This window comes from Diabrotica virgifera, chromosome 3 (assembly GCF_917563875.1).
Source record: "Diabrotica virgifera virgifera chromosome 3, PGI_DIABVI_V3a".
Classification (NCBI taxonomy): domain Eukaryota; kingdom Metazoa; phylum Arthropoda; class Insecta; order Coleoptera; family Chrysomelidae; genus Diabrotica; species Diabrotica virgifera.
The window spans coordinates 225,361,870-225,388,953 of record NC_065445.1 but is presented as its reverse complement, the minus strand read 5'-3'; the positions used below and the strand labels follow the sequence as shown (position 1 = coordinate 225,388,953).

The 27,084-nt window shown below is 32.5% G+C and overlaps 1 protein-coding gene across 1 annotated transcript in view; it reads right to left on the bottom strand.

The window, feature by feature from the left end:
- The window catches only part of LOC114331236 (cytoplasmic dynein 2 heavy chain 1), a 410,099-nt gene that overhangs the window by 253,211 nt on the left and 129,804 nt on the right, over nt 1-27,084 (bottom strand). Inside the window, exons 20-26 of the mRNA XM_050645881.1 lie at nt 25,384-25,551; nt 18,235-18,393; nt 14,182-14,321; nt 12,901-13,117; nt 7,999-8,229; nt 2,707-2,907; nt 1,693-1,883 (exon numbers count right to left, since the gene is read on the bottom strand). Coding sequence (XP_050501838.1) covers nt 1,693-1,883; nt 2,707-2,907; nt 7,999-8,229; nt 12,901-13,117; nt 14,182-14,321; nt 18,235-18,393; nt 25,384-25,551 — 1,307 coding nt within the window. The remainder of the gene's footprint in view (nt 1-1,692; nt 1,884-2,706; nt 2,908-7,998; nt 8,230-12,900; nt 13,118-14,181; nt 14,322-18,234; nt 18,394-25,383; nt 25,552-27,084) is intronic.

Below are 27,084 nucleotides of genomic sequence, written 5' to 3'. Positions count from 1 at the left end.
TTAGCAAAAATATAGCTAGTAAAAAAAGTGAAAAAAAAATGGTGTATACATGAAGTCTCTAGACCTACTAGAAGCAGAGTTATAGCTAAACAAAAATGGGTTCATATTCGCCAAATTTCAAATAAATATATTTCAACGTGAAATAACCAAAAAATGAAGCCCTTGTTGGAAAAAACTCATTTCAACTTTTCTAAAGAGTTTAAAAAGCTTTATTTCTATTTTTATAAAAAAGATTCTAGTTTCAAATGTAACCAAGAAACGCTCAAAAGTTACAGTTGCTTCCTTTTGATTTGGCAAAAAAAATATGGGGAAAATTACCCCCTAATTAACAACTTAAATAAAATTAATCGTTACCGCTTCACAAGTTGCTTTATTTATATTGTGTTTATATGATCTGTAAGTTTCATTGATTCAACGTTCTTATTTTTGAAAAAAATTGGTTTTAAAGTAAAATTTTTAAAAATTTTAATTTTGAAAGGAAATGCTTTTTTTTCAAAATAACTTATAAATTTTTAGTAATACCAAAAATCTCAAAGAGTAATGAAATGTACGTTTTACTTTTCTGGATATTTCAGATTTTTTGTTTTCCTGTTAGACAAAAATTGGTTATGCTATGGCTGTTCAAAATTAGCATACACTCGGGATGAGTGACTAGTTCAAGCCATTTTAACTACAGCCTTTTCAAAAATAAGCACTTTGAACCGATGAAACTTACAGATCGTATAAAGATTAAATTATAAACAAAGTAACTTGTGAAGCGGTAACGATTAATTTTATTTGGAATTCTAATTAGGGGGTGCTTTTCGCGATTCTTTTTACCAAAAAATAAAAGTTACCAACAATATTTTGAGCGTAACTTACTTACTTTTAATGTTAGAAGTTTGTTTAAAAAACAAAAATAAACCTTTTTTTAAACACTCTAAAAAAGTTGTCATGAGTGTTCCCCAAAAAGTGTTCCGTTTTTTGGTTATTTCTCGATGAAATATTCGATTTGGAATTTCACGAATAAGAACCTACTTTCCATTAGCTACAACTTTGCTTCTACTGGGTCTACAGACTTCGTATATGCACCATTTTGGCACTTTTTCATAAGTTATAATTTATTTAAGAATATTCTTTTCGACAGTATACTTACTTTTTGAGTTATTTGCGAAAAACCGTCTAAAAACGTGGTTATTTTGTTGAAAAATTAACTTATTCACTCGCAAATAACTCAAAAAGTATTGACTTAGTGAAAAGACTGTATAGATCAAAAGTTTCTTAGAATTAGTCATTTTATCGAGTTCCGAACTTATTTTGGATATCTATTTGTTCACTCTCGAGAAGGGGTGAAACTCACCCCCAGGCCAAAAGCACATATCGGCACAATATCACTTTTTTTCTTTGACTTATTAGCTATGTATTTGCCAAATTTTATGTCAATCTAAGCGGTTCTTTAAAATTTAGAGATTCTACAATATTTTACCGTTAAAGAACGTACTATTACGCAGGTAGACGATTCACTGAAGAGGAAGGCCACCGATGAGATGGGCAGATGACATAAAACAATAACCGAAACAAATTGAGAGTATGTTGCTCAGGATAGAGATCGATAGGAGTTAGAAGAGGCCTATATCCTTAAATACAATATAGAAATCTAAGAAGAATATGATAACTAATTATTTTGTAAATAAAAAATTGTTTGAAACTTACCTTAATTGCTTCTGCCAAGTCCATTCCGAAATTTTTGTTACGTTGTACTCCATGAGTTCCTCTAGAACAGATATATGATGAATTGTGTCTAGCAGCAGGGCCTTTAATTTTAATTCTAAGACGTTTTCTCCTTCTGTATCTTTGTTCTGTTCATTATTTAATTCCAATGCGCTGTAGTGTTCCAATTGAGTCTAGAAAAATTAATATTAATAGAAAATTGAAAATAAAAAGGAAAAAAATGGAGCTTAATCACCAATCGGGCTAAATTACAGAAAAACCTGTAGAGAAAGACGACATAGAATATAAAAACAAAGAAAAGGCAGAGGATTGATCCCGCCAAAAAAGATCAGAAGCCACAAATTTTTGCTGTGGTTATGAATAGGTTTATAAGTGTCAATATATACAAATATCTGATACACAAGATCAACATAAAGAGATACAATAAAATACATGAAATATATTAGCGAATATGCCTAGCGTTTGGCCATATTCTAACAAATTCAATTCCCATGTGTCTCAAGCGTAAGGCTTAGCACCAATATGATTTGCCATTACAAACTTACGGAGCAGTAATTTTGGCACTGGCCCAAAAATCTGCGAATATACTCCGAGTTACATAACGAGCCACGGAACGTGCAATGCTTAGCGTAAGCCTTCGTGAGCACATAACAAATCAGGCAAAGATCAGGAGTTCAGACGTTATAGAATCAATCACGACGCTTAAGTGGAACTGAGCAGGCACATAGCTAGAGCAAAAGATGAACGGTAGATAACACGAATTATGGAGTATAGGCTCAGAAATTATAAAATAAGCCGAGTACAACTATCGACTAGGTGGGTCGACGACATAAAAAAGTAGCGGAAAACTGGCTACAAGCGGCCCAGTGTAGAGAACACTGGAAAGAACTGAGGAAGGTGATGCCTAGCAGTGGACGCGATCAGCTATCAAGTGAAGTTATAATGCTTTTACCAGGTTTTCTAAAATTTTTAAATGATGTTCTTAAAAATACATACCTTGTATTTGGATAATAAAGAGGGTAATGCCATGCTGGTAATTGCTTGCTCGCATTTAGCAGTGAACGTTATGTTATCCGATAGACATAATATTTGAGAAGGATACATTAGAGGATCTGGAGCTCCCTTCTCTTTCTGGCAGTTGACAAGTAGTTCTTTTAATGTGACTTGCATTTCTTTAACCAAATCATTTAACCATATCTAAAATAATAATAATGATAACCATTTATGATTAAAAAAATAAAAAGTAATGTTTTATAATAATGACAAAAAATAAAATTGTCAGTATGTATGTAATTAAAATCGCAATTAAAATAGCAATAATCACAAAGATATTCAACAACATATACAACTCTGGACAAATACCAACAGAATGGCTGAAGTCTGAGTTTATTGCACTTCCAAAAAAACCAGGAGCCAAAAAGTGCGAAGAATACCGTACGATAAGCCTGATGAGTCATCTCCTAAAATTGTTCCTAAAGGTAATCCATACGAGAATTTACAAGCTATGTGATTGTCAAATTTCGCCCAACCAGTTCGGGTTCATAAATGCTGTTGGTACGAGAGAGGCTTTGTTTTCAATACAAGTCTTATTCCAGAGATGCAGAGACGTAAACTGCGACGTATACGCATGTCTGGTTGATTACGAGAAGGCGTTTGATCGAGTACAACACGCCAAGATGATGCAAATACTAAAAGAAGCATGAATTAACAACCAAGATCTGAAAATAATTAGAAACCTTTACTGGAATCAGACTGCAAACCTCAGAGTTGATGGTGAACTCACCGAATATGTCAAAATCATGCGTGGAGTGAGGCAAGGCTGCATTTTGTCCCCCCTAATTTTCAATCTTTACAATGAAAAAATATTTATCGAAGCTTTGCACGAAACTGAAAAAGGTATTCTGCTAAACGGGTACCGGCTAAATAATATCAGGTATGCAGATGACACCATAGTATTTGCGGACAACCTAGAAGACCTATAAGTCCTCATGGAAAAAATCACGTATTACAGTCAGCAATATGGACTCAATATAAACGTAAAGAAAACAAAGCTTATGATCGTCAGCAAGAAAACGATAACAGAAGGTCAACTCTATATCAACCAAACTCCTGTAGAAAGAGTGAGGTACTACAACTACCTCGGCACCATAATAAATGAAGATTGGACCAATAACCAAGAAATAAGAGCCCGCATCGGAAAAGCTAGATCAATCTTCAACCGTATGGGGGCGTTTTTCAAGAGCCACAACCTTTCTCTTGGTATAAAAGTAAGAATGCTGAAATGTTACGTCTTCTCTGTCCTTTTTTATGGTGTTGAATCATGGACCTTGAACGAGGATATGTGCCAAAATTGGAAGCATTTGAGATGTGGCTATATCGGAGAATTCTTAAAATCCCATGGACTGATCGGGTCACAAATGAGGAGGTTCTTAGAAGAATGGGGAAAAACCGAGAAGTACTAACCACCATCAAATCTCGAAGGTTGGAATACTTTGGACACATTATGCGAAATGAATCCAGATATGCCCTCCTACAAGCCATCCCGCAAGGAAAATATTTGGAAAGCGAGGTCCAGGAAGAAGAAGAACATCCTGGTTAAAGAACCTCAACACAACATCTGTGCAGCTTTTCCGCGTTGCTGCAGATAAGGTGAAGATTGCCATGATGATCGCCAACATTCGTCACGGATAGGCACATCAAGAAGAAGAAGATGTAATTAAAATTAAGTATGTATAATGTATAGGCTTAGGTTAGGTTAGGCTAAGTTCAATATGAGTGGGCCCCATAACTATCCTTCCACTCAACCTATGATATCTACGGTGGCTCATTCCTAATTTGTTTCTTCAACCAGTCTTTTTAAGAAAGTCTATTATAGCTTTAGTGACAGTTGTACGAAGTCGTGGTGTGTAAGTTGGTAGTGCTTAATTTTATTGAGACGCCCAACTACTTATCAATAATACACCAGTGGACCAAGTAAAACAGTATAACCATGTATAACTATCTTGGAACAATAGTAAACGAACAATGAGATCACTCACAAGAAATAAAATTTAGAATAGAGAAGGCTAGGAGTGCATTTAATAACATGGTTAAACTCTTTAAAAGCCACAACCTTAATCTGGAGATAAAAATAAAGCTCCTACGATGTTATATCTTCTCCATATTGTATTACGGAGTTGAATCCTGGACACTCACTGAAGCAATGGAAAAAAACTTGACGCCTTCGAGATTTGGCTATACAGGCGAATCCTAAGGATATCATGGACGGACAAGATAACTAACGAGACCGTATTACGAAGAGTGGGCAAAGAAAGAGAGGTGATGTATACCATTAAAAGGAGAAAGTTAGAATATCTCGGACCCATAATGAGAAACAGCACTAAATACAGATTACTGAAGGTAATTCTTCAAGGTAAAGTATTCGGAAAGCGAGGAATTGGGAGAAGAAGAATATCATGGTTAAAGAACCTGAGGAAACGGTTCTCCACAACAACAACTAATATATTTAAAGCATCAGTTAATAAAATAATTATAGCCAGAATGATCGCCAATATTCGAAACGAATAGGCACTAAAAGAAGAAGAATTATATTGAGCCTTGTCCTTTCCAACCCTGGACAGTTGCAGAGAACGTGTTCCGCCGTCTCTTCATCAGCCTCACAGAAGCTGCATTTCGCAGTTTCTGTCAATTTGATTTTGTTCATGTGCTCCTTGAGGCGATAGTGTCCTATTATGAGACACTATGATGCGCAAGTCATTCCTAATCATATCTAGTATATTTTTGGATTTTTTCTTCGAAGGTTCATTTATCGAAGATTTAAAATGTGTGAAGATCCATTTCCTTCACTTGTTCAATGTGCGTTCTTTGTCACTAATAATAGAGCCGTACTTATTTTTACCGGATATTATTCTAGGTTTAGTTTCTTTACTACAACTGTTTATCTGTGGGTAAAATTTTTGTGACTCATTCCTGTCGTAACAGATTGACACCAGCCTGGGTTTCAGCTCATAGAGGCTACAATAGCAATGAGAATGCTGATAAATTGGTCCGAGAAGACGCTTGTGAGTCACTAATTGGCCCGTGATTGCGAATAAATACAAGAGATCAACCGTAGATCAATATTTGCAAGAGAAGTCTCTGGAATGGTCGACAAATCTCTGGCACCAGGAAGATGACAGCAATGACAGGTTAAATAGTTTATCAACGGACATTCAGCCAAATTCACAGGCGCCTTATTGATTCACAATCGAAAGATTGTCAGAGTGATAGTAGTGAACTGCTGACTGGACATTGTAGGTTCAATAAGCATTTTTGGGTCGTATGGGTTTAAAGGAAAAGGATACTTTTCTGTTCTATCTACAAGAAGAGTAAAATAGAATAGAATAGAAATATGCTTTATTGTCACTGACAATTTTACAATTTTATGGACAAAGCTTACATACAGTCAAAAAATATCAGTAACAAATAACAAATACAATTTACTAGAATTAGATAAAAAATCGTCAATATCAGTATATAAGAATATTAAAGTAAAGCAAAAAAAAACAATATATTGCAAAATTTATATAAATTGCAAATTGAACATCATCAAATAAAATCAATATTAGGAACTAATAAGTTTAAGCTGCTGCATATGAAACCCAATTTTCTAGTTATTCATTAGGAAATTCTTCTATTGAATAATATGGTCTTTTAGATAGATAGGTTTTTGTCATTTTACGGAACTTTGGGAAAGATGTTGCAGATTTAAGTTGTAATGGGAGATGGTTGTATAGTTTTTTGCTGAATGTAATATAGATTTCTTTACTAACTCAGTGGACGGGATCGGTAAATAAATACCAAAGGTAGAATTTCTGGTGGGGTAGAGATGATTAGCCGTATTATTATTAGGCGATTAGATGAGAAACCGTTTCTAGAATATAATATAAAGATGGAAGTGTTAAAATTCCGTGATCTCTGAAGTAACTTCTGCAATATGTACATCTTATGAGGCCAAACAGATATCTTATTGCTCTTTTTTGCAATTTAAAAATAGCAAGCTGAGGCGAGTTTTGTACTTAACGAATCGATATGAAAGGACCATTTGAGGTTGCTGTCTAAGAAAATTACCAAGAAATTTTACAGAATCAACGGTACTGATCTGGCTGTTATTAAGAGGCAAAGGCTTAAGAGCTCCTTTATAGGTTAATGCTACTGTCATATTCACGACAAAAGGGAGTAAATTAGAGTCAGACCAGGTCTTTATCGTCAGTACATCCGAAGGTATAGTTGCATGAAGAGTTGCAATAGATGAGTTTCTCCAAGTGATACTGGTATCATGAGCAAAAAAAAATTTTTTCCATCGATTCTTAAATTAGAGATGTCATTTATAAAGATAAGGAAAAGTAGAGGACCCAATACTGAACCTTGTGTATCATTTGCTGTAACCAGTTGTTTTCTATTATCCAAGTAGGATTGGAACCAATTCAAGAAAATACCTCGAATTCCGTAGAAGTTGAGTTTTTTTATCAAAATATCGTGATATACCCAATCAAAAGCTTTGGTTTGGTATAGTCACAGAAAACAGTGGCAGTATAAAGATTATTGTTTATTGCTTGGTAAACCTAATGTAGTACAGAAAACATGGCATCAGTGGTACATTTATTAGTTAAAAAGCCGAACTGATTTTGTGATAAAATTTTGTTATCAACGAGAACGGACATAATTCGAGTTTAAATGAGTCTCTCAGTAATTTTGGAGGGTAGGTGCCGGTAGTAAGGCAATAGATCTATAGTTGTAATCATTAGATTTCTCACCACCTTTATAAAGAGGAATAATAATGGCTGTCTTAGACACTCTGGAAATTTACCTTTTTCGAACGAATCATTAATTAGTGAGACTAGGATTTCCAACACATTTTCTGTGAGATTAGAGAAAACCGCGCTGTACGACTTTTGTCACTGTGAAGGTCTTACGGTCTCACAAGGCTGTGATATCTAGCACTGGGTGTATTATTTTTCCCACAAATAATGAAAAATTATAAAAGATTGAAATAAACTGATTTTATTCAATAAAGTAAAAAATATGATTAAAGAGAAGAAATAATAAGCCAAAATGACACCAAATAAAGTGAACATTATTCTAATATTTTTATATATTTATTAAGACATTTTAAAAAATATTAGTCATTTTGTGATTACCAATTATTAAACAAAATCAGACAATTTAAGTTAATAAATTTTACTCTTACGTATTCTCTATAATCAAAAAACTTTATTTCATATTCTTGTATTACCACCATAAACTTACCTCAACAGGTTTTTGTATACTTATGGGATTTGATAAAACCACGGTTTCTCCTTGCAAGGAACAAATTGTAGTTATTTCTTGAGAAGTCGTTGATAATTTAACATTATTAACACCAACAAATATTTTCTTCAGGTGTGTTTGTAGAACTTGTTCCTTGGAGGATTGACCTACTACTTCTAATAAATCGTCATCGCTAAGAAAGAGAAATCGTGGAAATTGACCACGTTTTTCCTGAAAAATAAATTAATATGTATCAGAAGGTTTTCCACTTTCGGGCGGGTCATAGATCTCTTCAGAGAAAGAGAAATCTATTATCCATTCTCGTAGATGCTTAACTGGCTGGCCGCAAGTTGAAACACTGCTAGGTATAGTGAGGCAGGTGAGTCATGGAGAGCTGCATTCCCGGAAAATAACCGGGACAAATTTCCCAGGAAATCAGTAAAAATGGGAATCCCGATTCCCGGGAAATTTGTAAGAATTTTTTAAAATATTTTATTTTAAATTACCTATGAGCGGAGATATTATTAACTCAAAATGAATAAATGATTTTGATACAATAATTATATTATCTCTGTCTGCTTAATAATCATTTTAAACTATTCCACTTAAAATATTTAATTTTCAATTATATTTTAAACCTTCCAATTTTGCCGTAAAATCAGAATGTATCATATCCGTCAGCATAAACTTTCTTTTGTTTATGCGACGATCTGATTCATTTGGAAGTAATTCAGAATTAAAACATAAATATTGATTTTAAATTACAATTATGGTTATGAAGAATTAGTATTAGTACCTACATAGGAAATGTAATACGTTATTATATTGGTGCAAATCTGCTGACCGGACGTTTAAAAAAATTACTCACTGCACTAAAAAGCAGCAGACCTACATCAACAGAAAGTCTGTATTTCAACTTCAGCAAATTTCTGTACAAAACAAGAGACACCCTGAAAGATCACTCGAAAATTTATATTTTTTTAAACCATATTCCAATAATCAAAACAACAAAAATTCAGATTAAACACAAATTTATAATTATTTTTCTATTTTTAAAATTTCCTTTAAAATTTTGAAGTTCTCTAAACATTGTTAATTTGTAATTAAATTTATACGTTTTTATACTAATTGCATTGAAAAATTAAAACAAAAACAATTTCTTCTTTTTATTTTTAAATTTCCCGATTCCCGGGAATTCTCGGGAAATCCAAATTACGACTCTCGATTCCCGGGAAATCAAAAGGGGCCGGGAAAATGGAGCTCTACATGGTGAAAAAAAAATTGCTGGTGACTAGATCACCGCAAATTGAAACGCAGTTTGAGCCTACTATTCTCAGGTGACGTGTTTCTTTCCTACATAGTTCGAGGATCTATCCATATATCCATACACCGTGACAATCTGCGGAACGAAAACTGCGTAGCGCAGGGCTATGAACCATGAAAATTGCGTCACGTCACTCTGCATGAGAAGTTATGGTATTAGTATCATTTTTCTGTGTTTCACAGAAATTCACAGTAACTCACTTTGAGTCAACTCACGAAGCGACGTGTCTACTTACGGCCGATGCTATGTCAAAATTTTAAACTGAATTAAGGCGCTCCGAGCAACAGTGGCCTAAGCCACAAATTGAGCATTTTTAGATTAATTTATCAATAAAAGTAGCAACATTAAATCTTCGGATTAACAAGGTTCTACAGAATCTACCTCTATATTTGGCTAAATAGCGCTACATAGTTTGTAGCGAATTCCCATAAGCATAATGGAAATATGAATGCAAAGGTTGCATTATCTTAAACTTCGTTTTAGCGGTTAGGCCACTGTTGTTCTAAGCGCATCAATTGGAATCGCAATTTTGTTTTGATCGCATGTTGACGCGTGTTTATCCGAGCATTTTAGAAAAATGGAAAAATAGTGCAGTCACTGAAGGTGGATATGAGCTATTACCTCCGATTTCGTTGAATTGATTTCCATTAAAATTGGTGAGTGGTTAGAGGATATCTCAAGGAACAAAGGTGACATAATGCCAACTTGCGGTTTTACCCTGGGGGTGGATGCCACCCCTTCTCGGCGGTGAAAATTATTTTAATAAAAATAATAGCATAATTGGATAGAGGGACAAATTCTAAGCAAAATTTGTTATGCAAAGTTATAAAAATAAATCAAAACTTTTGCATGTTTTTAACCGATTTTTCATAAATAACTCAAAAACTCTAAGCTTTTACAAAAAAATTATTACCAAAATTGAAACCAATAAAAAGTAAAATAAACTCCTTACTAGAAAAACTTTTTAATATTAACTAAAAGTGAGTTATAGGTAATTGAATGTATAATTTTTCGGTGAGTACCCAAATCTAAGGGCCGGTATTTCCAACCTCACTTAAGCCAAAGCTTACTTCAAGCCTTTGCTTAAGCTTAGATGCCTGTATTTCCACTTCAATTTGAGGCTTAAGCCTAGACTAAACCAAATAATTTTAAGCTCGCGCGGGAGTTGGTATAAGCCTTTGCTTAAAATTTGTTTTCTGTTTTTTGAGATTATTTCTATAGATTATTAATTATAGAGTTGTTTTGAAAACCAAATTTAAGTAATAACTTTATTATTGGATTATTAAATAATAATCTATTAATTTATTAATCGTAATAACGATTATTAAAATTCTTACTACTTTTGGAAGGTGTAGGCACATGAAAATTGTTTATTTCTACAATGCTTGGTGGGTATATTTATTTTACAAAAATAAACTTACATTCCAATTTGACATTTTAAGGAATATATCCAATAAGCAAAATTACAAAGACGGATCTATTGCTTATGCAAGATAACAATAAAAATATAACCAGAGAAAATATAGACAATAAACTAAAAACACATGTACCATGTACACAAAATTAAGTGAAGTAAAAATAACATTGATACAGATGACAAGATAAAATTAAATATCAACAGTAGTGGTTTTTACCTCAGAACAGTTAGCTCTGGCACTTTGACATATTCAGAGGTACCAAACCAATTAACTTTACAGCTGAGCATCAGTTTAGTTAAGAGAATGATGAAAATACAGCACCCAGCTTAAGCTTCTCCTTAACTTTTGACACAGGCTTAGCTAAGCAAAAGCTTAAGTAGCTATTGAAATACCGGCCATAAGTATTCAAGCTTAAATTATGGGAAAATAGTGCATTTTATAACATACACCTATTAAATCTTTGTCAAAGGACTTAAAAATATCTATCACGTTAGCCCTTAAACAAGTTGATAGCATTAAAATTTATGCTCCAAACATTTTTCAAAATTTATCTTTTAAAAATTTTTCTAAAAAATGTTATGGTTTTTGTTAAATAACTCCGTTAATTTTTACGATATTAGCTTAAACTAAAAACCATTTGAAAGATATATCTAAGGGCAATTAAATCATTTTAAATTTTATCTTTGAAAACCCTTACTTTTTTTTAAATAAAAGGGTAAATGGCCCTGGTTACATGGTTCTCGCAGGAAAATGTAAGCTTTAAACGTTTCTACTCGGTATTTTTTATCCTAGATAAATAGTAAAACAGGTAGAATACTTGATAAATAAAAAACTAAAATTTGGTTTTCATCATTTTTTACGTATCTTGAATATTTTTGGATTTATTATTACACTTTTATATACTTTATATATTTTTTTTATTATACTTTTTTTAAATTATATCTTTTTTTTAAATATGCATTCTGAACCAGTCAAAATTGTTGAATTCATTACTTTGCTAATACAAATAAATTATTGTAAGGATTACTATAAATTTTAATTTTTGTGGAAATGGCTTATGTTTCATTTTTCACTTTTTCATAAAAAAATTCGAAAGGATTCTCTTATTTTCATCATAACTTGCTTAATTTTGATGCTATTGACTTCTTCTGGATCTCATTTGATAGGTATTGCGCAATTCTTTGACAAAGGTGTTTAGCAGGTATATTTTATTAAATGCATCGTTTTCCAGTTATTTAAGCTTAAATACTTGGATTTGAATACTCGTCGAACAAAATATACATTCAATTACCCATAATTCACTTTGATTTAAAATTGGTTTAGTTTTTTAAGTAAGAAGTGTATTTAGGTTTTTATTATCTTCAATTTTGCTAATAATAACTTTTTTGTAAAAGCTTATAGTTTTTGAGGTATACGTGAAGAACAGTTTTAAAACATGCATTTTTTTAAGAAAAAATAAAATATTTTATATTTAATAACTCAAATAGTATTGACTTATATTAATAACTTATATAAACAATTTTATATTTAATAACTCAAATAGTATTGACTTATATTAATAACTTATATAAACAATTTTGCTTAGAATTTGTCCCTCTATCGATCTGTGGTGTTTTTTTAATAAAATAATTTTCACCCACGAGAAGAGGTGGCATCCACCCCCAAGGTAAAAGCGCAAGTTGGCATCATGTCACCTTTATTCCTTGAGGTATCCTCTAACTACTCACCAACTTTCATGAAAATCGATGGAGGTTCAACGAAATCGGAGGTGAAATCCTTCAGTGACTGCACTAAAAGAGCAATATTGTTGGGTGCTTCGATTCCTGTTTTTGGAAGAGAAATCGCACAGTACAATTAAACAGTGCTTGGATGCTGTGATCGGTGAGACTTCTTCTTTGATGGCAACCGTCACAATTAGATTTAACGAGTTTGAACATAGTCGTAAGTTGCTTTTGTGGCCACGCCTAGCTGCCCAGAAAATGGCGAAGGATATCGTGACAAAAATCCACGATCTTGTATTGGAAGTCCACCGACTGCCATAATAAGTGGCACCTTTTCCAGAATTTTAGTTTTTCTTTCGTAAGCTAAGTATATTTTTACTTTTGTTATTTGTAAAATGATTCAACCGTTGACAATAATAAAATTAAAAGTATATGTTACCTTCAAAAAGTTATCCAAACTATTTTGACATCGAGAAAGTTGGTCTAGCGTTGACTCTAAAAGTGATCGTAGATTGGGATATCTGCATAACGCTGCAACACGCAAGTCTTTCTCTATAAAGAGCAAAATGTGTCTAAAATCTCTATCGATTCTATCAAACCTAGTTTTCTCTTGGGCTAGTGTTCCACTTCCAAAAATTGGTTCTAAATAGAGCCACCTAAAATCAATAAAAATCCCAATCAAAAACTAATTGAAAACAGATTGTTGACCATTACTCTGTATGATATTAATTTACCATCAATATTTTAATATTAAGTAAAAATTATGGTAGAAATTTCAAAAATTCCCTTTTATTGTTTTCTTGTAAAACATTTTTTAAATATCATTTTTAAAAGCTTTTCTTTCGTTCAATAGTGTGCGTCAAATTTTTAGACGTTAACTTGAGTGCCTTTTCTTCAATGCAAATGAATGAAAATTTGCAGACATATGCATTCGCGGGAACAATACACGAATAGTCAATAATTTATTTTTATTTTTATTAATTTCTTAAATAAAAAACAACCATCTTAATAAAAAATGCTTAAATTCTCTTGTTTTTTACAATGTAGAAACTTGAAACTTTTACGGATTGTAGCTAATGATATGAACTATACATAATTTCACTTTTTTACGTTAAGTGTTTACTTTATGCTTCATAAATAAATAATAAAATTTCAAATTTTGAACGTTCATATATTTGTTTATATAAACATTATTAAACATTAACATATATTATTGGTATTAAATTTAAACACGATACGAAACAAAACTTTAACCAAAACTCGAACTTCAAAAATTCGGGTTTGTATCGTAGTTTTAGAAAAACCGCCGGTAGAGACGTTTCGTGCTACAATTAACATTAGAATTCGTTTTGGTGTATTAATTCAAAGTTTCTTACGAACCGTTAAAAATATTCAACGGTCATTTTATAAACTAGTGTGTTTCTATGTGCTGTGAATGTTATCATGTGACATCGTGCAATTATTAAGGGTCCAGTGTGAAGGTATGTACTAAATATTTGACGCATAAATATATCCTGCTACAATTTGCATTACCTAAATAACTGCTTTTGAGATTTGTTAACTAATACTGGAAATTTTAAACTTTTACTAAGTACTTCACGTGAGATCCAGGTCTATTCCTGCTTTTTTTGCTAGTATAATGTAATTGAAAAAAATTATCTATCCAGAAATATTTATCGAACAAACTAAATTACATAATGTTCAAAATACAATAACTTACTTTCTTTGAATTTGGGCAAGCGAAGTCAGATAATGATCCAAATCTCCGAACTTATTTTCCCACATAGTGACTTTCTCTGTTGAAGAATCGTAATCGGCAGAGTTTTTAAGGGATTGTAACAAACTTTGGTTGTCCCCAATCTAAAATTAGGATAAAATAAATATTTATTATTTTAGACCAAGGCATTTAGCACTAAAAACACCAAAACGACGTTATACCGACCACGAAAATCAATTTTAAATTGAATGACCAATTTTGATCATTCTTTATGTTTTGGAGGTCGCTCAATCCGAATATGAAGTCTATTTTTATCTAGAGTTAATGGAACATGTTCAAAAATAAAATTTTATGCAAAAATGCGAAAAATCAATTTAGATGATTTTTCAAATTTAACTCGCTGTATCTTTGGTCGCTAGAAATATTTCCTCTTGAAAATGGCACTGCATCAACCTTGAAGTATTTAAATAACAGTGAGATGTGTCCTAGATGTTTATACAAAATAAAAGAAAAGTTGGTAATTTTTAAAAAATGAGTCGCCAAATTTCATTAGTTGTATGTTTATTTAAAAAAGTTGAGTGACAAACTTTTTATTTTTTAACTTTATCTAACAAAGTATTAAAGCATAAATCATGAAGAAGTTTTATGGAAAATTTGCCAAGATAAAAGTCAAAATATGCAGTCGGAAAAAGTTATGTGATTCGCCCATAAAAACGGTTTTTTCTCGAGATACTACGGTATGGCGAATGGATAATTTTAGCCATACATTATGTTTTCGATGGTACTGAAGACGAAGATGAGGTTTATTTTGAATTTTAGTGGGAACAATTTTTGAAATTGCAATTTTCCCTAAACATAAAAAAAATGAAATCACGTTTTTCTCAAAATAAAAAGATGCATCCATTTTTTGTTTTCTAAAAAACATTTTGTTTTTGTATTCTATATTTTAATATAAACTTGATTAAAAAGCTAAATTTTAAATTTTGTTACTCAACTTTTGCGATTAAACTTTGCAATTCAGGAATCTAAACTTTAAAAAATTCGTAACTTTTATTAGGTATGATAAGATTGATAGATTGAAACAGGTCCCATTTTGTTTAGAAAGATGAGAAATATATGGTATCCCGTCAAAATAGCTCCGTCGAAAAAGCTCTGAGAAAATAGCCCCGACATAATATCCCGCACACAAAATAGCTCCGACAAAATAGCCTGCAGACAAAATAGCCGCGGAATAATAGCCCGCCGACAAAATAGCCCCGACAAAATAGTCCCGACAAAAAAGCTCCCTTCAGAATGCATCATGAAATAATCCCTTAAAAATACATTTTTTCGGAAACAGTAATTATCCTCTATTCAGATGTTTATCTAAACCACATTAAATAAAAATAGTCTTTTCAGAGAACTCGAGTCCCATCTTCTCTGCCTCTTGGAAGTTTGAACATTTAATTTAAGCGAAAATCAATGTTTATTTGTAAGATAAATATTTTTTCTGTTTTCGATCAACAGTAAAATGGATTTTAAATTAAATAAATTATTCTTCTTTTTTTTGTCAAATAATTTAAATTAAACAAAATGTTTGGACACCTTGTATGAATAATTACGTAATTGTATATATTCCTAAATATAGAATTAAATAACCAGAATATCGTAATTTAAAAATAAAAATCGACCTATTTCAGGATTTTTCCTTTACGTCGCGGGTTTACGACATATCAAATTTATTCCTTCCATTTGCACCATAGTGTACGTCTGAATTACCGATTTGAATGGGTCAGATTGAATTAAATTATTACAAGAATTTTTTTACTGAGCAACAACATTTTTGTATAATTTAATAATATTTTGTATTTTGACAACGACGTCCGAAGTGGAAGTCGAAACGTTAATAAAATAATTTTTTTAAGTTAATTTTTGTCTTAGTTCCCAATTAGAATAGTAATTTAAAATAAATGGTATTCCGTTAAAAGGTAAAACTTTTTATTGAAGGTGTTTTCTAAGGGGCTGTTTTAGCCGGGGATATTTTAGCCGGGGCTGTTTTGACCGGGGCTATTTTGTGTGCGATCTATTTTGTCGGGGCTATTTTGTTTGCGGGCTATTTTGTCGAGGCTATTTTGTATGCGGGTTATTTTGACGGGGCTTTGTTGACAGGGCTGTTTTGACCGGGCCATTTTGACGGCTAACGGAAATAATATATACTATAAAAATTTCAGACGAAAATATTAAAATGGAACAGAGTTGTAGCGAGTTAAACGCAAAAAACGTGATTTCATTTTTTTAGAGCAAAAATTTGTGCTTTTTACAATGTTCCCCATTAGTCCTGTCGCCAGGGGAGGTACAACGGCCTCCTTAATTCAGATGGACTTACCCAAGTTTTTTTATATATTTTGACCCGTAGAATACGAATTTTTTGGGTAACAGTTGATCCGGATGTCGATAAGGTTGTTATAGACAAAGAACTTGAGGAATTACATAACAGCGATTTCTCGCAAAACAAAACATATTTTTGTATTTTTTGGGTCATTTTAAGCAAAAAATATTCCTACAAGTTTTTTCTTAGAATGCATAGTTTTCGAGATAACCGCGGTTGAACTTTCAAAAAATCGAAAAATTGCAATTTTTGAACCGAATAACTTTTGATTCAAAAATAAAGTAGCAATTCTGCTTACCGCATTTGAAAGTTTAAGTCAAATTATATCGGTTTTGATTATTTGCATTGCTAAGAATTAATTTTTTTATTGTTAAACTAATCTATAAACACATAATGTTTCCCGTGCCTAATACATGCGTTTTAACGCATGCTACGTAGAAATTGCCTCGCTTGCACTTGTAGCTACTCTACCTATTCGTTCGATTTTAAATGAGAATTCATAGAAAACATCACTCACATACTAGGTGTTTATAGCTTTGTTTAACAATAAAATAATAAATTTTTAGCAATGCAAATAATCAAAACCGATATAATTTGACTTAAACTTTCAAATGCGGTAAGCAGAATTGCTACTTTATTTTTGAATCAAAAGTTATTCTGGTTCAAAAATTACAATTTTTCGATTTTTTGAAAGTTCAACCGCGGTTATCTCGAAAATTATGCATTCTACCAAAAAACTTGTAGGAATATTTTTTGCTTAAAATGACCCAATAAATACAAAAAGATGTTTTGTTTTGCGAGAAATCGTTGTTATGTAATTCCTCAAGTTCTTTGTCTATAAGAATCTTATCGACATCCGGATCAACTGTTACCCAAAAAATTCGTATTCTGCGGGTCAAAATATATAAAAAAAACTTGGGTAAGTCCATCTGAATTAAGGAGGCCGTTGTACCCCCCCTGGCGACAGGACTACATATAAAATTCAAAACAAAACTAATTTTCGATTTCAGCACTATCTAAAACACAAAATATGATGAACATTAGCCATTCACAAAACCGTGGTCAGTATCTCGAAAAATAAACGTTTTATGGAGTGTGCCCCTCCTCTATAAAGTAGCATAACTTTTTTCCTGCTGCGTACTTTGACTTGAAATTTTTCAAAAAACTTCTTCATGACTTATGCTTCAATGTTGTGTTGGTTAAAATTATAAACTAAAAAGTTACACACTGTTTTTGTTGTACGGATATTATGTGCACACCATTTTTTTCACTTTAAGAGTGTAAATTAAGGGCTGGCAAATACTAAACCCACTTTGAATTTTTTCTGTTTACTTTTAAACACTTTCGCTATCTGACTTCAAAACATTAATTTACTTAGATATTTGACAAAGGGAAAACCAGAAAACTTTCATTGCCTAAATATAGATTTCATCAAAATTCCATCGCTTATGAAAAAATCTTTATTTTGAATAGAGTGTAAATTCTAATAACATCTACAAGATGTCGCTACAGACCTTGGTACATTTCTTCCACGATACGTGTCGCTGATTTTAGCGTATCAATTTAAAAATACTAATAAAAAATCCGCATCATATGCATAATAGTATAACTGTTATTATCATAAAAATAATAAAAAATCCGCATCATATGCATAATAGTATAACTGTTATTATCATAAAAATATATACCTTATTTAAAATTTCCTTAAAGTCTTTTATTAAATAAATATCCTTATTTTTGGAATCTTTATGTGCCATTAGAACAAATCTGCTATGAACATCCCATTGGTCTAGTTCCGCTAGTGCTTGTCGAATTATTATTTCACTAGCAGCTTTTTTGGATATAGCCTAAAAAAGATATAATGTACAGAGTGAGTTTTATATATATGGAACTCCTAATTATCTCGGAAGATACTTGTAAGATTTTTATAGGTTTTAGCATTGATTACACAGGTTTACAAAAAAAAAATAAATTGTGGACTATTTGACGAAACCATATGACTAGGGGGTTTTTGGGGTCGCTGATCACGAATCCGGTGTCCGCTGATCTCTATCACATCAGGTTAAGGTCATTTCAAGGTCAAATCAAGATAAATAGACAATCGCTCTGAAAAAGTATATTAGGGGGTTTTTGGAGTCGCTGATCACGAATCCGGGGTCCGCTGACCTCTCTCACGTCTAGCTCAAGGTCATTTCAAGGCCAAATCAAGATAAATCGACACAATCGCTTGGAAAAAGTACATTAGGCGGTTTTTGGGGTCGCTGATCATGAATCCGGGGTCCGCTGATCTCTACCACGTCAGGTAAAGGTCATTTCAAGGTCAAATCAAGATAAATCGACAATTGCTCTGAAAAAGTATATTAGGGGTTTTTTGGGGTCGCTGATCACGAATCCGCGGTCCGCTGACCTCTCTCACGTCCAGCTCAAGGTCACTTAAAGGTCAAATCAAGATAAATGGACACAATTGCTCTGAAAATGTATATTAGAGGTTTTCTGGGGTCGCTGATCACAAAACTGATTTGACCTTTAAATGACCTTTATCTGACGTGTTATAGACCCCAGTTTTGTGATCAGCGACCCCAAAAACCTAATAATTTACTTTTTCAGAGCGATTGTGTCGACTTATCTTGATTTGGCCTTGAAATGACCTTGAGCTAGACGTGAAAGACGTCAGCGGGCCCCGGATTCGTGATCAGCGACCCCAAAAACCCCCTAATATACTTTTTCAGAGCGATTGTCTATTTATCTTGATTTGACCTTGAAATGACCTTTACCTGATGTGATAGAGATCAGCGGACCCCGGATTCGTGATCAGCGACCCCAAAAACACCCAAGTCATATGGTTTCGTCAAATAGTCCACAATTTATTTTTTTTTGTAAACCTGTGTTATAGACACGTAGACATGGTTTTAGTGAGTCTTGTGATGCGGCTGATATTCTGCCGTGATAAAGTAAAAAGCAGTAAGTGTCAATATAATGGTTTTGAGTTATTTGAAATTTAAGATTTTTTCTTTCACACAATTTATTACTTCCTTGATTTTAAGCAGAAAAACGGTAAAAAACATTAAAAAATATGTCTTAATTTTTGACAAATTAAACAATTGTGTTACAAAGAACTCTCCGTTAAACGGACAGTAGTCGTTCCGCATATTGCGTCCGTTTAAAGGAGGTGTCCGTTGAAGCGAAAAAAAATATGTTATCTTAAAATTTTTAAACATAAGTGCATGTATGTATGTGTATATACATACATATACATGGAAATATTAGTTTAATATTACATAACAAAAGTTATGGATTAGACGCAGCATTGTCCAGGAACAAAAGAACTTTTCGATTTCCTCCCAGCATTCTTTTAACAATTTTTTTTATTTAGCTAAGGCCTCGACAACTAATGGTCATTGGCATGGTGATGATACAGTGTATTTTTCCAATTAGGTACCTAGTGTAGTGTGTAGCGGGTGTGTTGAGTAAATGTCTTATTACTTTGCAAAATCATCATCGTATTTGCAAAGCGACGCTAATTGTATCCGAACGTCTGCGGTCTCTCCGGTTTTTAACAAATTGAATTGGCCAGTCTGTCATTATTTCCCTTGTAATTTGTTATCCACGACTTCTTATTACTGTACCATTCGATAGGTAATTGTTCTGCATGTAAACTTTTGAACCAACGAGGAATTTTACTTTTCCCGGTTACCAGTGCCCTTTCTTTGGCCCCCGTCATATTGTTGCGAAATATAATTGTGATTCTGTCTTTAAAAGCCTTACCTTCAGTGCACCTTTCTCCATTTAGGTTATAAGTTTTCTTGGGTAATGTCTAGCGGGGAGTATACTTTCATTAAAGTGATCAGTTTTTCCTTCCATTTAGAAACCACTAATAAATCTACAGCAACTGCTTCGCCACATTCAAATTTGAAGAAAATATTGTGTTGCTTACAAAAATTCTCATTTCTCTCAAATTTGCCATCCACCAGGAGAGCTTTCATATCAACGCTTACTTCCCTTACAACTTCTAATGCATTTTCTTGAATAATTTTACAAGAAACAGGATTTTTACTTTTAGACTACTTTTAGACCGCACTTTACAAAATCAATCGAAAACAATTATTTCTAGGTCTAATTCAGCACCCTGATCGACTTTTTCTTTCTTTCAAACTTGAAACCTCCTTTTGGCGAACACCCTTTTTTTCACCTTGCAAAAACAGACATAAAAATACAATTACGTCAATTGAATAGGTTTTATCATACATTTCGGTTAGAATTCTTAAATCCTTGTTCCAGTCAAAACAATAACTTAACAAGTTCCTGGTGTCGGATTTGTTTCATCGACGGACACACACATTAAATAATTTTTATTACTTAGTGTTGATAACGTGAACAGTATTAGATATCACGTCGTGGACATCTATATTGATTTGAAATAATAAATGCGTTCTACAAATTTTTATATTGTAAATATTTGAAACAAAAATGTTAATTTTTTTTCATTTACTGTCCGCATGTACACCTCATTTACTGTCCGCGTCCGTTGTTGAGAGTGTCCGTCTATGGGAGTTAAAGGGTACAGGTGCATATATCACCGAATAATTTTTGTTTTAAAAATCGTCCGTATAGAGGAGGTGTCAGGCGAAAAGAGGTGTCCGTTAAGAGAGAGTTTACTGTACTTGTATTTTGGCTGAAATTTCAGCAGTTACTGCTGTTTGCCCTAATACTGAAGTTGTTTTCTTAAGCAGAAATGTAGAAATTGTCAACGTTATGTACCTAAATATCGGTTTTAGAAATAAAACAAAAATGCAGAATAAAGCGGTAGTGTAATCAAATAAAAAATCAAATGTAATTCACATTAGAAAAAGAAAGAAGTCTTAATTAATTACATAATAGTAAAAAACTATTCGAAATTTATTAAGTCTTCTACCTCATCTTTTAATAAAAGTCAAAAATGCCGTCTGTTTTCAGGTATGAGAAGGCACAGTTGCGAAATTATATCTTGTTTCTTTTGCTTAGGGACACCTCTACAATTATCTAGGAATTTCTAGTTTAAAATTTGCTTTAAGAAAATTATATTGTTTGAAATTTTTGTCGTTAATATTATTTTTATAAAAAAGTAATCGACTGCCTCGTCTGAACTGTATTACCACAGATATATCGCAAAGCAAAGGTCTATCCGTTTTTTTATTTGGCTTTTGAATCTCCAGATTGCCAATTTAAAACAGCTTCGTTTTTTTAACAAATTAGGTTCATTTTTTTTCATTTGACTTTTCTACAGCCCTGATAAAATCGTTGAAGTCGTAAATATTTCCTTCATTTGTGATCTTCATGCTCTCTTCCACACCGTGATGAATAGAATCCGCACTCATGAAGGTGTGGCCTGTCTCAAAGAATTTAAGGGTAATTTCAGAGGTGGCAATAATTTTTGGAATTTACTATTGTGGCAAACATGGTAAATAAGCACCAATTATTATTTTTAGCTGAGCAATTATTGTCTGTCCAATGCAATATTTTAACGGCGTCTTCTTCTTCAACTAAAGCTCTACAATATGCAGATGCAATTTCTTCTGTCTTTCTTCCAGCTACTCCTTTATGCCACAATACTGATATGTTTTTTTAGTACTTCTTGTTTGCCATTGATGCAAAGGTTAGATGAAAAGCCACAAGTCGTCTTGTAAAAAATGTCTTCTGGCTTCCGGGAATCCTTGGTAGCATTATAACTTTCTGTAAGTCTACACTCCTTACTACTTCGGTTTCCACTTTTTCCTGTGTTACATCATGTTTATGTTCAAATCTTCCTTTTTTGGCCTTTTCATACTGCTGTGGCCATTTTAAGCAAGATGTACAAGTTGCTTCATAACGCTTACAGACTTAAGAGACATATTACTCGTTTATAACAAAAAACCGTTAATTTTAAAAACATAAATATAGGTACCTACCATCTTGAGCTGATGCTTCTGCTTGTATTATTAAGGACACTAAATATTTACCCCGTGAGGTGAACATGTTATTTGAATACTTTTCGTGCACTCCACAAAATACAATACCTTACATACACTTCAAACATGACATGTGTTTATTTTAACGGATGTTAAATTAGGTGATTTTTATGCAAATAGCAGTATCTGAGAAGATACTGGCTTATGCCATGATATAATACAAACTTTGAATACAAATGTGAAGGAAAATTAGGACTTTAATAAGTAGATACTACCGTTTACATTTAGATTAAAAATTATGTTCCAGATCTTTGTGTAGGTAAACAGCAGTAATTAGTTATTACGTTGGATACTGCCTGTTACCATCACATTGAGAGTTTCTTTGTTACTTACTGCTTTTTCCATTGCTAGTTCTGGTATAAGTTGACTATAAATGTGCACCAAACCCTTTTTAAAAGTAAGAGCAGTTACTACTTAGGTAGGATACATTATTATCTCATTTTTGACAAAAATGTCACTTACTGTCTTTTACCTTAACACGGCAGTATTATGGTGGTATTTACATTCTTGTCAGATCTTCCGTTTTTCTGAAAATCTAATAAACCTTCTTATTTCAAAATACCACTCTGTATATGTTTTGAGTTTTGCCTCCTTAAGAAATACGGTTATTTTTCATGTAATGTTCCCCCGGCATAAATGCCATAAATTCGGCGTTTTCCTAGATTTATTTTAACCAATTTATTTAAACAAATAATTAAAAATCAATTTTATCAGCCCGAAAAGATATTATTTTAGTTTTTTTGGGACCATTCGAAACAAAAAAGTTCATTGTTTTCGAGGTATAAACACTTAACAATTTGAAAAAAAAAAGAAAAATGAAGATGTTTATGGCTCAAGAACACAAATAAGAAATATTATTTTTAAAATTTTAAAACGCCTAGATTTAAGCACAAACCTTATTCTATGAGTTTCCGAAAGTATTTTGGTCTTATTTTATTTTAAAACATTATTTTTTAGTTTTTAATGCAGCTCGATCGTCCATTCTCTCATAAGCGCTTCATTAACAATTAAAAAACAATGTTTTAGCATAAAACATGTCAAAAATTTCTATCGTTAGCTATTAGAACAAGGTTTTAACTTAAATTTAAAAACCTTTTTTGTTCCAAATGATACAAAAAAAAATCAAACTGCAAAATTATCTGCTCGAGCCAAAAAATTGATTTTGTAATTTGTTTGAAACAAATTGTTTAAATACATATAGCAATAACTCCAAAATTGTGATATTTAGATATAGAAAACAGTACATGAAAATCGTAAAAATATACGTCCATTTGAAATAAGAAAGTTCATTAGATTTTCAGAAAAATCTAAAGATCTGACAACGGTGTAAATTCCACCATATCGGTCGCATCACGATACCATTGTTCACTTAATATACAACAGTTTTTCTGAATATTGTAATAGACTAAGAGCCGCTATAGGTGAAATTTCTTAATCATTTTAGGCACGATGGGACCCTATAACTTAAATAGTAGAACCTAAAAGAAAACGTTTTAACACTGTGCCGTCACTTTTCAGTGGCACATGCGTCGACAGTGGCGCATCAAACTTTCCACTTGTGGACGGGATAAATAAATTAAAAGTTACCCTCCCTTACTAACATAATGAATTTTTTTTTATTTTTTAAGTTCTATGTGATTAACACATAGGATTCAGCGTAATTTTAACCCACTACCCCCTTCCCCCTGCCCCCACCATCAAAAACTTCATTTTTAGTTTTTATTTTTTTTTTTGGTGGGATTCAATCAATTTTAAAATTTCAAAAAATTCACACGCATAGCTGAGGCTTTTATAAAACATGCCTATTTTTTATAGACATATACGTAGAGTGTACATAACCTCAAAAAATTAAAAGAAATTTTTTTTTCAAAAAAGCGTATAACTTTTTTTGAGGAATAGCTGCAGGTCTAATTTTTTCTTAATCTTGTGTGTTTTATCAAACACTATATTTTTAATTTTTTTCAGATTTTCCGTGAGGCTCCCCACCTTAAAAAATCCGAAAAATTGTTTTTGGGGGGTTTTGGGGAATTTTCCCTATTTTATAGACTTCATAATATATCAAATCAATTTTGTTTTTATAGGTTATATGTAACTTAAAGTAACTGAGTCCTTTAGAGTATTTAAAAATCATAAAAACACGTTCAAACCCTCCAAAACCCCCTTAAAAAACAGTTTTTTGGATTTTTGAAGGTGACCAGAGTTACAGAAAAATCTAAAAAAATTAGAATTATAGTGTTGGATAAAATACACAAGACTGAGATAAAATTAGAGCTGCAGCTATCCCCAAAAAAAGTTATATACTTTTTCCAAAAAAAAAATTTTTGAGGTTATGTACACTCAACGTACAGGTCTATAAAAAATAGACGTGTTTTATAAAAGCCTTAACTATGCGTGTCAATTTTTTGAAATTTTAAAATTGATTGCGTTCCACAAAAAAAAATAAAATCGAAAAATAAAGTTTTTGATGGTGGGGACAGGGAGAAGAAGGTGGTGGGTTAAAATTACGATGAATCTTATGTCTTAATTACATAGAATTTAAAAAAATGAAAAAAAATTAAATTCTGGTAATGAGGGAGGGTATTTTTTAATTTATGTATCCCGTCCATAAGTGGAAAGTTTGATGTGCCACTGTAGACGCATGTGCCACTGAAAAGTGACGGCACAGTTCTCAAACGTTTTCTTTTAGGTTCTGCTATTTAAGTTATAGGGTCCCGTCGTGCCTAAAATGATTAAGAAATTTCCCCTATAGCGGCTCTTAGTCTATAATTAGTTATACTAAATATACAGAAAAAAATATTTAATATTATTTTTATTTTTTTACGAAATACTTACTAAATTAGTTATTGGTATTACCTGCAGTTCTTTAAGATTTTCTTGGATTTTCTCCGAAACGACTAAAAAGTCATTTAATGTCAGTTGGTCTACCAATTTAGGTTCCATTCCCAAAATACTAAAAGTATCTAACCAATGCTTTTCTGTAAAATCTTCTCCTTTGACGTATTTTAGAGAGGGAGCTATCGCCTTAAATTTGAACAATCAAACCATTAGCTTTATAAATCAAAAATAGGACAAAAAAAGGAAAAATTTCAGTAATTTTTAATTGAGAACAAATACGAATAAAAAAAATTATGGAAAGAGTATGTATAAATGACAATAAAACCTTCATAATATGTACTCAATTTTAAATCATTATTATCAATGCTACAGTCCTATAAAAAATCCTAGACCTTCCCAAGTCTATTATTCCAGTCAGTTCTATTCATTAGCAAACTGTTGCTATTTTGCTGCGCCTAATTTTCTACCATCCTCATCTACATCATCCTTCCGAGTTTTGGCCTACCCCTATTTCTACGTCCCACAGGTTGTGACATAACAATTCTTCTAGTAGGGTTGTTCTGCTGTGATCTTGCTAGATATCTTGCTCATCTTAGTCTTCCTATTTTTATAAGAGATACTACGTCTTTACCACCAAATGCATGTTTATATCTGTGGTACATCCGTAGTTGTACTTCCTCCTGCACACACCATTTTCGCCGATGCCACCGAATATTCGTCTCAGGATCCATTGTTCAAATATAAGCAGAAGGTTTTCATCTGCCTTGGAGATGGTCTATGTCTCCGATCCATATGTCAACACTGATTGTATAACGGTTTTGTATATGGATATTTTTGTTTTTTGGTTTAAGTTTCTGCTTCTCATATGTCTAAGTCCAAAATAGCATTTGTTTTTTAGGTTTATCCTTCGCGTGATTTCTTCTTGGCGATCAGGGAGCCTAAGTATGTGAATGTGTCCACCACTTCAAAGGTAGAATTATCAACCGTGAACAGATGACCGATGATTCTGGTGCTATTGTTGGGTGTTGATGCCATCATCTTAGTTTTCTTTTTGTTTACTTGCAGGGTCATATTTTTTGAGGCATTTTATAAGGTGGTATATATTTCTTCTAGCTTGCGTGTTTTGCGGGCAACTAGGTCCACGTCATCTGCATATGCCAAAATTTGAGATGATTTATTAAAAATATTTCCTTTGTTTTCTATTCGGGTATCTCTGACGACCTTTTCCATAGCTATGTTCAAAAGCAGACACGCCAGCGCATATCCCTGTCGGCATTTGAAACATTCGTTCCAAATGCCTGTGATTGTTCGCAGTGTATTTTGACTTTGCAGACAACTTTACGCATTTTAGCCTTAACCAATCTGATCAGTTTACCAGGTTGTAGAATTCATCCATGGCTTCGTACAATTTATTTTTAGAACACCATCATAGGTGGATTTAAAATCTACGAAAAGATGGTATATGTCGATGTTTAATTCGTTGTTTTTTTTTTCATTATTTGCCTTAGCACCAAGATCTGGTCTGTTGTTGATCGACCAGGCCTAAAACCACTTCGATATTCGCCAAGAAGCTCTTCTGAATGCGCACTCAGGAGGCCATATTATAAGATACTCGAAAATATTTTTTATGCTGTATTAAGAGTCCCACATCCACATTTAACAAGTTCCGCGCGTATACCATTATTCCTTGGAGATTTATTTTCAATTTGTACTAAATGT